The sequence below is a fragment of the Ptychodera flava genome, chromosome 21 (genome assembly GCF_041260155.1).
Source record: "Ptychodera flava strain L36383 chromosome 21, AS_Pfla_20210202, whole genome shotgun sequence".
NCBI classification, from domain to species: domain Eukaryota; kingdom Metazoa; phylum Hemichordata; class Enteropneusta; family Ptychoderidae; genus Ptychodera; species Ptychodera flava.
Window position 1 is genome coordinate 6915171 of NC_091948.1, and position 13484 is coordinate 6928654.

Sequence of the window (13484 nt, forward strand, 5' to 3'; positions counted from 1 at the left end):
AAAACCAAGAGACTCCTGAATTGACTCTCTAACAGCAAAGAGCAGAAAATGAATTCCTTCATCCCACTGCTTCTCTGTGTCAAAACAGTAGGTCCTAATCATGTTTTTCAAAGTTTGATGAAATCGCTCAAGAGCACCCTGACTTTCTGGATGATAGGCGGAGGACCTATACTGTTTAATGCCTAGCTGATCCATTACTTGTTGAAAAATACCAGACATAAAGTTGGAGCCTTGATCGGACTGGACACATTTAGGGAGGCCGAATAAAGTGAAAAATTTGACTAAAGCTCTCACTATAGTCTTTGTCTTTATGTTTCTCAGTGGTATGGCTTCTGGGAACCGAGTTGATGTACACATAATTGTCAACATGTACTCATTTCCTGATCTTGTTTTTGGTAGGGGCCCAACACAGTCTATTAGTATCCTACTAAATGGTTCTTGAAATGCAGGAATTGGCTGTAAAGGGGCCTTTGGAATGGTCTGATTTGGCTTTCCTACCATTTGACATGTGTGACAAGTTTTACAGAAATGTGCTACATCCTGCCTGAGATTAGGCCATAAAAGTGACTGAGAATTTTATGATAAGTTTTCCTGACTCCTAAGTGACCAGCCCAGGGGGTTTCATGGGCTAGGCGCAATATTTCAGCATGGTAGGGCTTTGGAACCACAATTTGATGTTTTATAGCCCAATCGTCATCAACCAAAACATCTGGAGGTCTCCATTTACGCATGAGAATACCAGATTTTGTATAATAGGAAACAGAGCTATCCGAAGTTTTACCTTCATCATCTACCCTGTCAAACAAAGACAAAATATCTGGGTCTTTGTGTTGTTCTGCAATGAGATTTGATCTAGAAAATGTCTGACTTTGGTCAGCAGAAGTTTTACTGGAAGTTTCAAATCCACGAGGGATAACGGAATGATCCGTGTCAAACACCTGACTGAGAAAGGTGTCATTTAAGTCAACATCTGTGACATTATTTTTGAGAGTATTTTGATTCTCGGAAGTTTTCTTTGACATGGCTCGAGTAATGGCACATGAAGGAAATAAATCGGGTATCTCTTGTTCAATTGGCTCTGGATCCTGATCTAAAGTAGGATTATCAGTCACAAGTGGATTAGTAATGACCTTGTCCCCAGCAAGGTCGTTTCCAAGAAGAAGGTGAATCCCTTCAAAAGGCAAAAAAGGCCTAATACCTAAAGTCACAGGTCCAGAAACAAAGTCCGAAGACAAATAGACATTATTGGAGAGGAACAGGAATGTAGTCATTACAATCTACCCCCTTAATAAGAACTTTAGAACCTGAAAATGACTTTTCAGAAAACGGCAGGGTATCTGCCAACAAAAGAGACTGGGAAGCCCCGGTATCTCTTAAAATTTTGACAGGGTAGCGGAAGAAAAATCACTAGAAAGTGATATAAAACCATTATGAATAAATGGCTCGAAAATACCCATAATGCTATCTTGAGAAGAATTGACCTTGACCTCATTAATTGGGGATGAGAGGGTTTAACCTCAGAAAATGTGTTACACACATTATTAGACTCTAATTGAGTTGATGAAGAAATAAAGCCGGTTGGCTTAGATCCACTTTGACCACTTTGACCTTCACGTTTTCTTTTCAATTTGAAACACTCTGACATTAAATGGCCGTCTTTCTTGCAATAATTACAAGAAGTGTACCGAACTGTTTGTCAGAAGGAGATTGAGACTTGGATCTGATGATGTGGAAGTGTTACTTGAATTTTGTGAACTGTTGTCATTTGATTTCCTACTCTCCTTTGAGAAATTCTTGGATGAAAAGGAGGAGTTAAATTTACCTGCATTGTTTCTGTATGAAAAGGACTGGGATGGTTTGCTGAGAAATGAAGATTTGTGGGTCAATGAATAATCATCGGCCAAACGTGCAGCAACCTCCAATGTATCTGCCTTTTGTTCATTGATAAATGTTTTGATGTCACTCCGGATGCACCTTTTAAATTCCTCAATCAAAACAAGCTGTCGTAATTTGTCATAATTCTGACTGACCTTTTCAGAAGAGCACCAACGGTCAAACAGTTGTTCTTTTGTTCGAGCAAATTCAACATAAGTTTGATCCTTCACCTTCTCACAATCCCTAAATTTCTGACGGTAAGCTTCAGGCACCAACTCATAGCCCTTGAGAATTAATTCCTTCACAGAATCATAATCTGAAGCCTGCTCTACTGACAACTGAATGTAAATTTCTCTGGCTTTACCCACCAAAGCACTCTGCAAAAGCATAGACCAGGACTCCTTAGGCCAATCCAGACTCTGAGCAATTTTCTCAAAATGAAGGAAATATTTATCAACATCCTTATCTTGGAAAGGGGGAACTAACCTGAAATGCTTAGTGATGTCAAAACTGTCTGAAGGGAAGAATTTTCCTGACTTTCTAAGCTCTAAACGTCTCATTTCTAACTGCAGTCGGTGTTCTGCTAATTCTCTTTCCTTTTCTTTTTCCTCTCTTTCTGTCTTTCTTCCATTTCTAATCTTTCCTGCCTATCTTTCTCTCTCTGTCTTTCTTCCATTTGTAATTGCATTTGTATTTTTTCTTTTTCTAATGCCTGTCTCTCTTTTTCCATTTGTAATTCTAGTTTCTTGATCTCCAAATTTGTCTGCATTTCTAATTCTAATTTTCTTAGTTCAAAGGTAGACTCGGGCTCATAATCTTTCAAGGTGGATTCCTCAAATTGGCCTAAATTAACTAAATGTTTTGCAATGTGGTACTGTATTTCCCGCTTGCGCATAGATCTTTTGACATCTACTTTAAGGAAATTGGCCAGTGCAATGAGGTTGTCTTTTTTTGAGGGAATCAAATGCGTCCTGATCAAGGTCATCCATAAATTCGTCTGGCTTGAATTCCGCCATGATTGAATTTTGCTGAGTTCACAGTATACAGTAGTTTTGAAAAGGCAGACAAAATGTTGTCAAACGGCTCAAAATATTCGTATCCCGGACGAGCCCCCAATTTGTTACGTGCAGAGAAAACGAACAAAAGGGTGAACTCAGCAGTTAAGGCTTGTCCGGGACAAGCCCCCAATTTTGTTACGTGCAGAGGATACGAACAAAAGGGTGAACTCAGCAGTTAACGTTTAAACAAAATTTATTACGAAAATAAAACTAATTGCTAAGTCAGGGATAGAGTACAAGCTTTAAAAGTGTACAGACTACTTATCTCAGCTGGGACGGCAAAGCTCCAGTCTCAGAGTTGTAACAGTCAGTTGGATGAATGAACAGTCCTTGCAGGCTTGCAGCTGCATAAAGTCCACAGTATAAATCCAGCGTTGGCAGTGAAGGTCTTGAAAAGTCTTGAGAATGACTACTGCTGGAGTTTAGTAACACACAAGAGACACGATCCCAAAAGTCTGACTGGAAGCTGTGCACGTCCCTTTTATAAAGGCATATAAGAACAATCTAGAACTTTTATTGACATGCTAATTACTGTTCTAAAATTATCTCCCTTACACAACTAATCAACTTTCCAGAACATTCCAAACATGACTAATTGAATTCAAGGTTGTGAGGTCATCAAGGGCAGTGACCTTGAGAATGTTCTAGACTAATTGAACTCAGGTCATGATGAGTGTGGGGGAAATGACCTACATAACAATATATATATATGTATTTTATTTATTTATTTATTTCACTTTATTTCGGACTAAATCAGTCCATATAATTCATGATTCACGTGTAGAAAAATTTTCTTAAAGCATTACAAAAATATGATTTTCTGTGTTGGCAGAGAAAGACAAAATCAAAGGTACAGGGAATCGATCCACAATTTACAAATATCAGAGATGAAATAAAGACGATCATGTACCAACCTAACAATCATATTTTCACTTCTCGATAAGCGTGTCATAAAACCATACATTTGTTTTCTACGAAGTGCATCGAAGTTGTACAAATTATTGGTAACAAACATTTCACTGGCGCTACTCCGTTTGTCAAATCCCAGAAATATCCGAGCCGCATTGTTGTAGGCGACCCTCAACTTTCTCAGGGCACTGGCAGTATGGTTAAACCAGAGATGTGCCCCATACAATTGATGACAATAAATCTTAAATATCGTACATTTAACATCAAAAGAACATGAGCAGAATTTCCTGAGAAGCATATTAGCTGAAACGTAGAACGATCTTTTCTGTCGTTCAATGTCAGCATCGTCTCTGAAGTGGGTTGTTAATATATAATCAAGATACTTTTTGTTCTTTACGAAAACAAGTTTAACACCATTAAGATACCGTGGGCAAACAAACAGTACTTGACTTGTCAGTAGTGACACATAAACATTCAATCTTTCCAGTATTAAAAGTAATGTCGTAAATATCACCATAATTACTACATATATTTACCAGCTTCTGTGTCCCTTTGACAGAGGGACTCAACAAATATATATATATATATATATATATATATATATATATATATATATATATATATATATATATATATATATATATATATATATATATATATATATATACCAAATGCCCTGTCAAAAGATCCACAATCACCATTGACAGCAATAGGTTTGGACCAAACCATGGTATTGAAAGGATTTTAAAGGAATTCAGTCATCTGTATCTGTGGTTGCAAATCACTGATTTTAACAGAGCACTCACACTACCGACGTTTAGTGAATAACGTTGTAAACATAGATGACAAGTCTCTTTCACTTTGTACAGATGGATTAAAATTTTGACTTTGGCGTCCAATTTACTTTACAATAAAGAGATGCAATTAAAGTACTTGCATCAGTGGTAATAGCATGCTTTTTTGTAATGTGAGAAAACATACTGTCGTGGTAGGAAACGGTTAAAATTCACTGGTTATGTTTTGCTGCTATTGAGCAAATCACATTCAGTGTGGGGAATTAAAATAGATGGCATTAAATGAGAGAAAATTGGTTTGATATGACCTTTTATTAGTTCAAAATTTTTCCACATCTCACATTGAGACCTAAATCACAGAGAAGCACGTTTGATCCCATTTAGCTCAAACATCATATTATCAAGTGGATATAAATGGATGATTCTTTTCAGAACTCAACCATAAATTTGGTTATTAGAAGAGTATACGATTTTTCAAAACTCTCCATCCCTTGCCATTCCATTATTTGATCATATAGGAGTCTTGCTACACCACTGATTACTATTATATAGAAAATTCCTTCGGCGAAATGATTCTTGGTGCAACCCGGGGATGGCAAAATCATGATACTTTCGAGACGGTCATGGGTGTCCAGTATACATACACACGCTGTGGTAAATATTGGTGGGTGATGGGTACACTCTGAGGACTGAGATTTTGGTAAGGGAAAATTGTAAATTATGGTTTGAGATGACCTTTTATTAATGCAAATGTTTTGCATATCACACGCTGCGCAAACTAAATCACAGAAGAACATGTTTGACCACTTTAGGTAGAATGCGCCTCGAAAGTGAAAGACTTAAACTTTTGCTCAAACTTTCATCAAAGAAACTTTCAACCATTCTCTTACCATATCAACAATAAAAACTGGGGGGTCACCGTGCAAAGTTTGGAACTAGCAAAACAGATTAACCAACATTTTGGGATATTTGATATTCAATATGGCCGCCATCCCTGTGTTAACTCTAAGGGGGAAAAATAAAATTTCGGATTTTCGAAAAAGTAAGACGGTGAAAGTTTTTCTTTCTCCAAGAGCTTTAAAATGAGCACCCACATGTGGTAGTTAGAAAAGAATTGAAGAAATTTGAGAGTCCAAATATCTGTCCCCGAGGTGCGTTCTACCTTAAGCTCAAACATCACATCATCAAGTGCATGTAAATGGAAATGAAAATTCTCTGGGAGAAATGATAACAACTCTACCTCACCTTGCACAGATTAAAAGAAATCGATCACCAGAACAATTCGTCTCTGTCTCCTCTCCAACGTTATCTCCCAATACAAATTCACCTGGTGATACCTGGACAACCAAATCAAAACTTGGTGGTGCAGGGGATTCGGGAACGTTGTATTTCACGTTTGCCTGTAAATCAGTAAAAAGTGACACTTATTTTCCACAATAAAAGCAATCATTATTAGAATTTTATCCAACACAATGCTAACAGGTTGTTAAAATGAAGTTGTTAGGCTGAAGGAAGAGAGTACCCATAAAAGTTGATTTACTTTGTACAGGATTTAATGAAAATGTAGTGCGACTTAGACTCAAAAATTCATCAGTTTAGGGCTGTCATACACCACACACTTAATGTATGGCGTTATCTCTTTGTATTTCTTACGTAAAACAAACAAGAAGCATAATCACTTTCACCCCTATTTCCCTCTCTGAAGGCCCAACTTTACAACAGAAAATAACGGAATAGATTCAAACTACGATGATGATTGGGTTAAACCAATGAACTCATATCGTTCACACCTCAATAAGCAGACTTATACACTTCCACACACAAACTCATAAATTACATGTGCATGGATCAGAAAGTCTAACCTGCGTAAGTGCGCAACCAAGGCCACCAGCTTTAACGAACACCGTGTCTGGTAAGACTGGAACTTCCGTCCTTTGCAGAACAAGTTTATTGAGATGGTTGACTTCAAAACGTTCTACCATATCAGTAGAGAGGAAATCAATAATGATGTCAATTCCATCTTGGTAGATCTGACCAGCATAGACAGCAAGAGCCTGGAGGGCTAGAACTGTATCCTACAAAACAGGAAAAGCACATAAACGTTTTTAACAAGTATTTAATGATAAACATCATTTTGAACAACTACAAACTTCCAATAGCAATATCTATGCATTGGAGCGTTTACAGAGACGTGTAATGAGACTTATTCTTGACACTGTTCCGCCTCTATCCACTTATCAAATGTATACTCTGCTTCATTGGCTGCCGATTAACTTGAAACTCCATTTTAACCGTATGGCCCAAATTTACAGAGCAACTCACAATCTAAACCCTGACTATATAACCAGTATGTTCAATAATTATATCTCTTCCAGATCACTGTGTTCTTCCAACCAGAACCAAAGCAAAGCACGTACCATTCTTTATCAAAACACCTTGTCTGTTGCGGGTGTGGATGAATATAGCAATCTCCCAAAATCTATCAGGGACTTCGAGTCACTGACTAGTTTTAAGAAATCTTGTCATAACTTTCTGTATTCTATTTACTTGTCTGATGCCTCTTCGTAGTTTTATTTTTTGGTGCTGGTACTTCTGTGTTTTTTTGTGTTTTCAAGTTTGTGCTGTAATATAATTTTCTTTTATCTATTCGACCTCCATGAAAAGAGATGTTTCACCTATGGAGTTATCGAGTTTAAATAAAAATTAATAATAATAATAATAATAATAATAATAATAATAGACGTAAAAAGTTTGCTGATTTTGTTTTCAATCCCACAAGAGTTACAATACACTCAGTAACGTTATATGTCAACAAAATATTTACTATAATCACTTAATATCTATGTCTCTAACCCATTTGGAAATAGATGCCCAGTGTCTGGCATGTTTTCACCTGGAACAAATAAATAATAGCATCCATTTGTATCATTGAATGAAGTTGAGGCAAAGGTATTTGACATTTTAGGGACCAGGAGAAGACAACAATTGATGGTAATAAATTGACACATTGAGAGAATATCTCTGGCAATAATGTTAGTACACCAAGTTTAAAGCATCAAGTTGGCCTTTTAATGGCAAATGGCTTTCTGTAACTTTCACTTGGCTTGAAGATGTTTAATGTTGCTGATCTCTTCATAAAATATTTCTACGGATTATTACCATGTACAGAACTGTTTGCAAGATGGTAATACTCCCAGTTCTTTGCACACACATCCAATCATCTATATGTTTAGCACACTGATATTATTCTGTGCTTGTGCACAAGGAGTATATTCTTGGCAGATCTTCTATTCCTATGAATTACCTGATGTGAGCTTACAAGAAAAGTTAAGGTGGAGCTGCACGTTGCCAACACAGTTTTTTTCAAAGGAATATTTGTCAAGCTAAGATGACGAGGAAACTCCCTCATGCTATATATTTTCAAAAAAGGAGAGAATCTAAAAATTAGTATGGTTGCAATAATTTACTCTAAGGATGAAGGGGTGTATATTTACGGTAAAAACCTCAATTTCGGTATTAATGTCAAAAATTAATTTAAGGCAGAAAGTTGATACTATTTTCTCAAATGTAATATTTCACTTGAAACAAGTTAAAAGTATATGAAAAAAAACCCGACTAATATTTTGGATTATCTATCCTTATTCTAAATCGGCATGGGTTGAAAGACTAACACTCAAACAAGTGATTAAAACATGATTTAGAAAAATGAAAATGCCTCTTATTCAAAAGTAAGAACTTCGTTGCAAAACAGAATAGTTATTTTGTTGTATAGCATTTAAAGAATATAATGTAAAAATATAGAAAATTTGACCAAGCAAGAGTGGAATATTTTGGAACTCTTAAAATTGGGAGAAAAGGGAAGCCGGAAGACCGGTTGATTTGGACACATTTGCATAAATCAATACTTCTTTATCAAGCAACTTACGATTACTTGACAAGCTAGAAGGTGAACCCAAACAATATTTTACTTTTGGGTTAACAAATTAATGAAAATTGAATAAATGTTTGCAAAAAGCGATTTGGAGCAAAATACGCTTTGTTGGGTGCAGTGCCCACTTAAATGTTTCAATTGATAGTAAAATATCACGATTTCATATGTCACAAACCTGAGTTGAAGAGAAACCACCATATGCATTTCTTTGTTTAGTTAACCATCTGACTGTAGCTTGAACTTGTCCGATAACATCTCCGTCAACCTCAACATCAACAAGCTGTGCTAGAAGAGCATATGATGTCATTTCAACATTAGCTGATGAGGACTGGTGGTACCGTCGCCACCACCAGGGTCGGTCGTCCTCCTCCTCATCTTGTTTTTGCTCTTCACCCCAATACACTGACTCTTCTGAAAAGGACAATGGCAAACTATTAAATGAAGCCAATCATATAAAAATGCTTAAACTTTTGCTCAAGGAAACTATCTTTTTCAAATTCAACGATAAAAGAGGTAACCATGCAAAGTTTGGTGCTGAAGAAAAAAATTAACATTTACTGAAACCGAAAATCAAAATATATACCATCCCTGTGTCAATTTGACAGAGAAAATTACATTTTTGAATTTCACAAAATAAGACAGGGAAGCTTCGCTTTACTCAAAGAACTCAAAAATGTGCCCACATAAGCGGTAGAGCAGAAGAGTATTGTAAGGATACACCATTCATGGTATCATGCTTCAAGTTGAATATGTGAATATAATACCACAAATATCAACAAATTAATTCTAACTTTTTTACTACAATTAGACAGCTTTGTGATTAGAAAACTGTGACAGTGATAGTAGTACGGCCATTTAATTCGGTGATGAGGCTGTATTGTTTGATAATCTGTTGTGGTCATCTGCATTCTTCAGCTTTATTCAAGGAAACTTGTAAGATGTTGTTTGACATCTTGAGCAAAAAGTAAAGTTAAAGCCCCCAGTAGCTGTAACTCTTGAAATTTGTTTACCTGAAAAAAGCTGTCTATTTTCTCTCATTTCTTTAAATTCTACAAATTTAAATGGTATAGTCTTTTACTCCTGAAAAATTTGACAAGTAAATTTTGATTAGTTTGGAAGTAAAATCACAAAAATAATCCCAAAAGATACAGCTATTGGGTCTTTCAAGAGTAAAAATATAAGTACTGTGTGAGTACAGAATTTTGCCAGGTTCATTGAATCAGGCAGAATTCACAAAAGCAGGCAAGGTATATCAGCTGTTTATGCTTACCAGATCTGATGGCAATGTTCTTGAGTATCTCCAACATGTCCTTCCTGCATATATTTGCCAGGGAAAGCGCATAGGAGACTATGGCAGTGGTGTATGGGGCAGGGATGTTGTCCGTTTTGCGTATCAAACAAACATGAGCTCTCCGTACACTTAAGGCCTTGGAGGGCAAGACAATAAATAGAAAATTACTTTGGTGGGAGATGAAATGAGCATTTTTAGTTATAAACTAAATTATACCTTAAGGATCAGATTATCTACATGAAACAGTTTTCTTTTCAATGAAAAATAATGATCTAGGAGTAAGGGAGAAAATCACCTGCCATTTCTTGAAGCAAACTTATTCCTGCCTGGTGGTGTACGTGTTTTACTCCCAAATAGCGAAGTTATTCCCAAATAGCGAAATTATCAACCAAACTCTTTACAATTTCATCAAACGACTAGCTGTTTTGCTAGTCATTTCGCCGTATGGCTGGCCTGGGACTTCTTACTCTTTCTGTAAGTCACTCACATGGCTAAGTACAACATAATAATCTACATTTTTACTTTACTTTATTCATCAGTGCCTCTTGCACAGTTTTTTTAGAGGTACACACAAAAGTGAGCTAGTCTGTAACTGTAAATTTGATGCAGGTCGAAAGTTGTATAAAAATTGTACACAAAGTCTAAATATCGTACAAATACCAAGCAAGATACACTTACATCTTCTGAAATGCCTGCTTCCAACAATGCAATGAGAACAAACGCTGTGAGAGATGTTTCATCCGATACTCCACCCTGTAGGTAAGTATCATGAGTAACAATCAGAAGAGATGTATTGGCAATAAAAGGTACACAAATCAGGCAGAGTCTGTCAAAATTTCCTTTGGCAGCAGTCAGTGTCGCATGCACAATCCTGTATTTAATGATAAATTTATAAGCTCAATGAGCTTTCATGGCTACTTCATTGCCATGCAAACAACTTCTTGTCAAGAAAATGCCATAAGCCAAATATTTGTTAAAAACAATTGCAATGACAGTAGTACCATAGCAATGTTTCTATACAATGACGTAAAACAAATTTGGGAAAATGATCAAAGTATTCTAAATGTACGACACCTTTAATCGTTTGTCATGAACACTTCCGCGTTTGATGAAGCAGCCAGTTTCTGGATTCTGTTGCTTCTTAAGCCAATCGATGCTTAGAGCAAGGTCTTTCTCATCAATAGTGATGAACTTTTTAGATTGAGCGAACGACTTCACTACGAATGCCGTTAGCCTATGAAAACATATATAAATGGAGAAAAATAAAACATCATTGGCAGATAATATCAGATAGGGCTGAGCCCTTGCTGTCGCGCCAGGGGTTAAAATCAAAAACTTTATTTGTATTGATTCAAGATAAGCAATAGTAACGGATAAAATAAAATTAATTGTTTTTACGACCACTATGCCCAGTTTACCCTCTGATGAAAGCAGTTCACACACGTACACGATGTCAGACCCTGCAGGTGTAGATTTTCTGTTTAATGTGTAAAAATGTTGGACATAAAGTGGCAATTTTTACCATGACAACAACCTATTGTGTTTAACAAGGGACGTATTGTGCCATCATTACCGTTGCAATAGTAACTGCATTGCTCAACTGCCGATTGCAAGCTGAAAAGTAGCGTCCTGTCTAAAAACTGGAAATTTTTCATCAAGTTATTGCACAGAGGGCGCTCCTCTGAAATTCGATCCCAGTATTCTTTGCGAATGTCCTCGTTCATATGCACTATAGTCTCTTTTTTATTTTTTTAGGCGTGATATGAACAATATTTTGTATATATATATATATATATATATATATATATATATAAATGTATATATAATAACACTTACTGGATAATAAAATAGATATATTTTATTAATAGCATGTTATAAAATAATACTTTGCACGTTTTATACTTGTTCATTTACGAGCACTCAGAAAATCATGGCCGCGCGTATGAATTCAGTCGGGTACACTTGCGGTTACTCGCATAGTATATTATGAACCTGCGCATGCGTCGTCAGTAACGCAACCACAACGAGAACCAGGAAGGATGGACCGTCGCGTTTATATCGCACAAAAGTTTGGTAGATGACATTGTGTATAAATAGAACCGACTAATTTAAGTGGTGGGATAGAACACACAACGGAGATGCCGAAATACCATGTTGATGATATCTAGACAGTTTTCCGTCGGTTTATTTGTCAATACTCTGATACAATGAATGCAGAGAGTACCGTACAGCGTTACATGAAAGTCGTCTTTCATGATACATCGATAATTCCGTGTTACGCACCGGCAACAGCATTTTTCAGTAAGTTCATTAAATGATTTAATATATCTGCAGTGTTTGTTTTCTATTTCTCAATGTCTCTACTTCGATTTCAAAGTTTATATAGTGTAAAAGCTGAAGGGCATGCATTATCTAAAAACAACCTTGTCTTTCACAGAGACAGACGTCTAAGTGACACTATAAAAACAGATTGGCATCAGTACGTAAACGTTGTAATACAGTTTATTTGGACAGAGTGCTGTCCTAATTAACTTCAGTCTCTGCGATCAACTCTGTAAGTAATTTAGCACTTGCCTCGTGTGTTCTATCCAGACACTCAAATGAGTCGGTTCATTTCATCTGCAATGTTATCTACAAAAGTTGTGTGCGACGTGCAAAAAAGTAAATGTAAAATATATTAGACTGTCCACTCTTCCTGGTTCTTGTCGTAAAAAGCTTAGAAATCAGACATGGAAAGTATAGGGAGAATATGCGGACTCGCAAAAATATGATGCATGTGTCCCACATTAGTCTACACTTGGGAAAGTAGGGAGTGAATTTGCATATTTGATTAGAGCTGAAGCCTTGCTTTTGAATGTGCACGTGTTGTCACCGTGGCAGACCACAGACCACGCAGCTGACATAAAAGGAAAAATAGCGTCAAGGGTACTGTTGCGCCCAATTACGGAAAGGGGAGTAGCAATAGTTGCCAAAGGTGGTGAACGTCAAAGGTGAAATGCTGTATACATCAGTATTGAGGTATGTTGCGAGGAAGAGGAATATATATATCTAGAGAAAGGATATGTATTATTCGGCCATGATCAAGCAATTAGGGTTACCATCAAATCTGAACAACTCTGACAATTTAGCAGGGTTCAACAAATCTCCAGCTTTCTATGTTTTGTCTTCAGTTTTAAGACTTAAGGCAAAGTGCAGTATATCACTGATTGTTTAAGGTGACTATTTGTCAATTAGGGACTGGTCAGTTTCTTCGGCCTGGGGGGGGGGGGTGGATTATTTTTTGCCGACGTCAAAAAGTGGCTGACCCCCCCCATTCCAAATTTTGAAAACAGGGTGACCCCCCCTATTCCAAATTTCGAAAACAGGGTGACCCCCCGCACGCAACAACTGTAATATGTAATAATATAATACTGTAATATAAATAAATAAATATATATATATATATATATATATATATATATATATGTTATATTTTACACACATTTAATGAAATTGTTGGCATGTCAGTTGTAAGATGGGAATTTCAAAGTGTCAATCTTAAAGTTTGAATACAGTACATTTTGAATGAGCTGTGAATGTATTTCACACTTTCTATGCTTAACCAGATGTCCTGAACTGTTGTACAG

At 36.5% G+C, this 13484-nt stretch overlaps 1 protein-coding gene across 2 annotated transcripts in view; it reads right to left on the bottom strand.

Moving 5' to 3' along the window:
• LOC139121244 (alpha-2-macroglobulin-like) overlaps window positions 1-13484 on the bottom strand; it is a 124870-nt gene that overhangs the window by 13561 nt on the left and 97825 nt on the right. For both annotated transcript variants that reach the window (XM_070685968.1, XM_070685967.1), the window contains 6 exons: window positions 10933-11092; window positions 10537-10611; window positions 9838-9994; window positions 8743-8978; window positions 6499-6711; window positions 5882-6036 (listed from right to left, as the gene is read on the bottom strand). In XM_070685968.1, the coding sequence (XP_070542069.1) occupies window positions 5882-6036; window positions 6499-6711; window positions 8743-8978; window positions 9838-9994; window positions 10537-10611; window positions 10933-11092 (996 nt within the window). The remainder of the gene's footprint in view (window positions 1-5881; window positions 6037-6498; window positions 6712-8742; window positions 8979-9837; window positions 9995-10536; window positions 10612-10932; window positions 11093-13484) is intronic.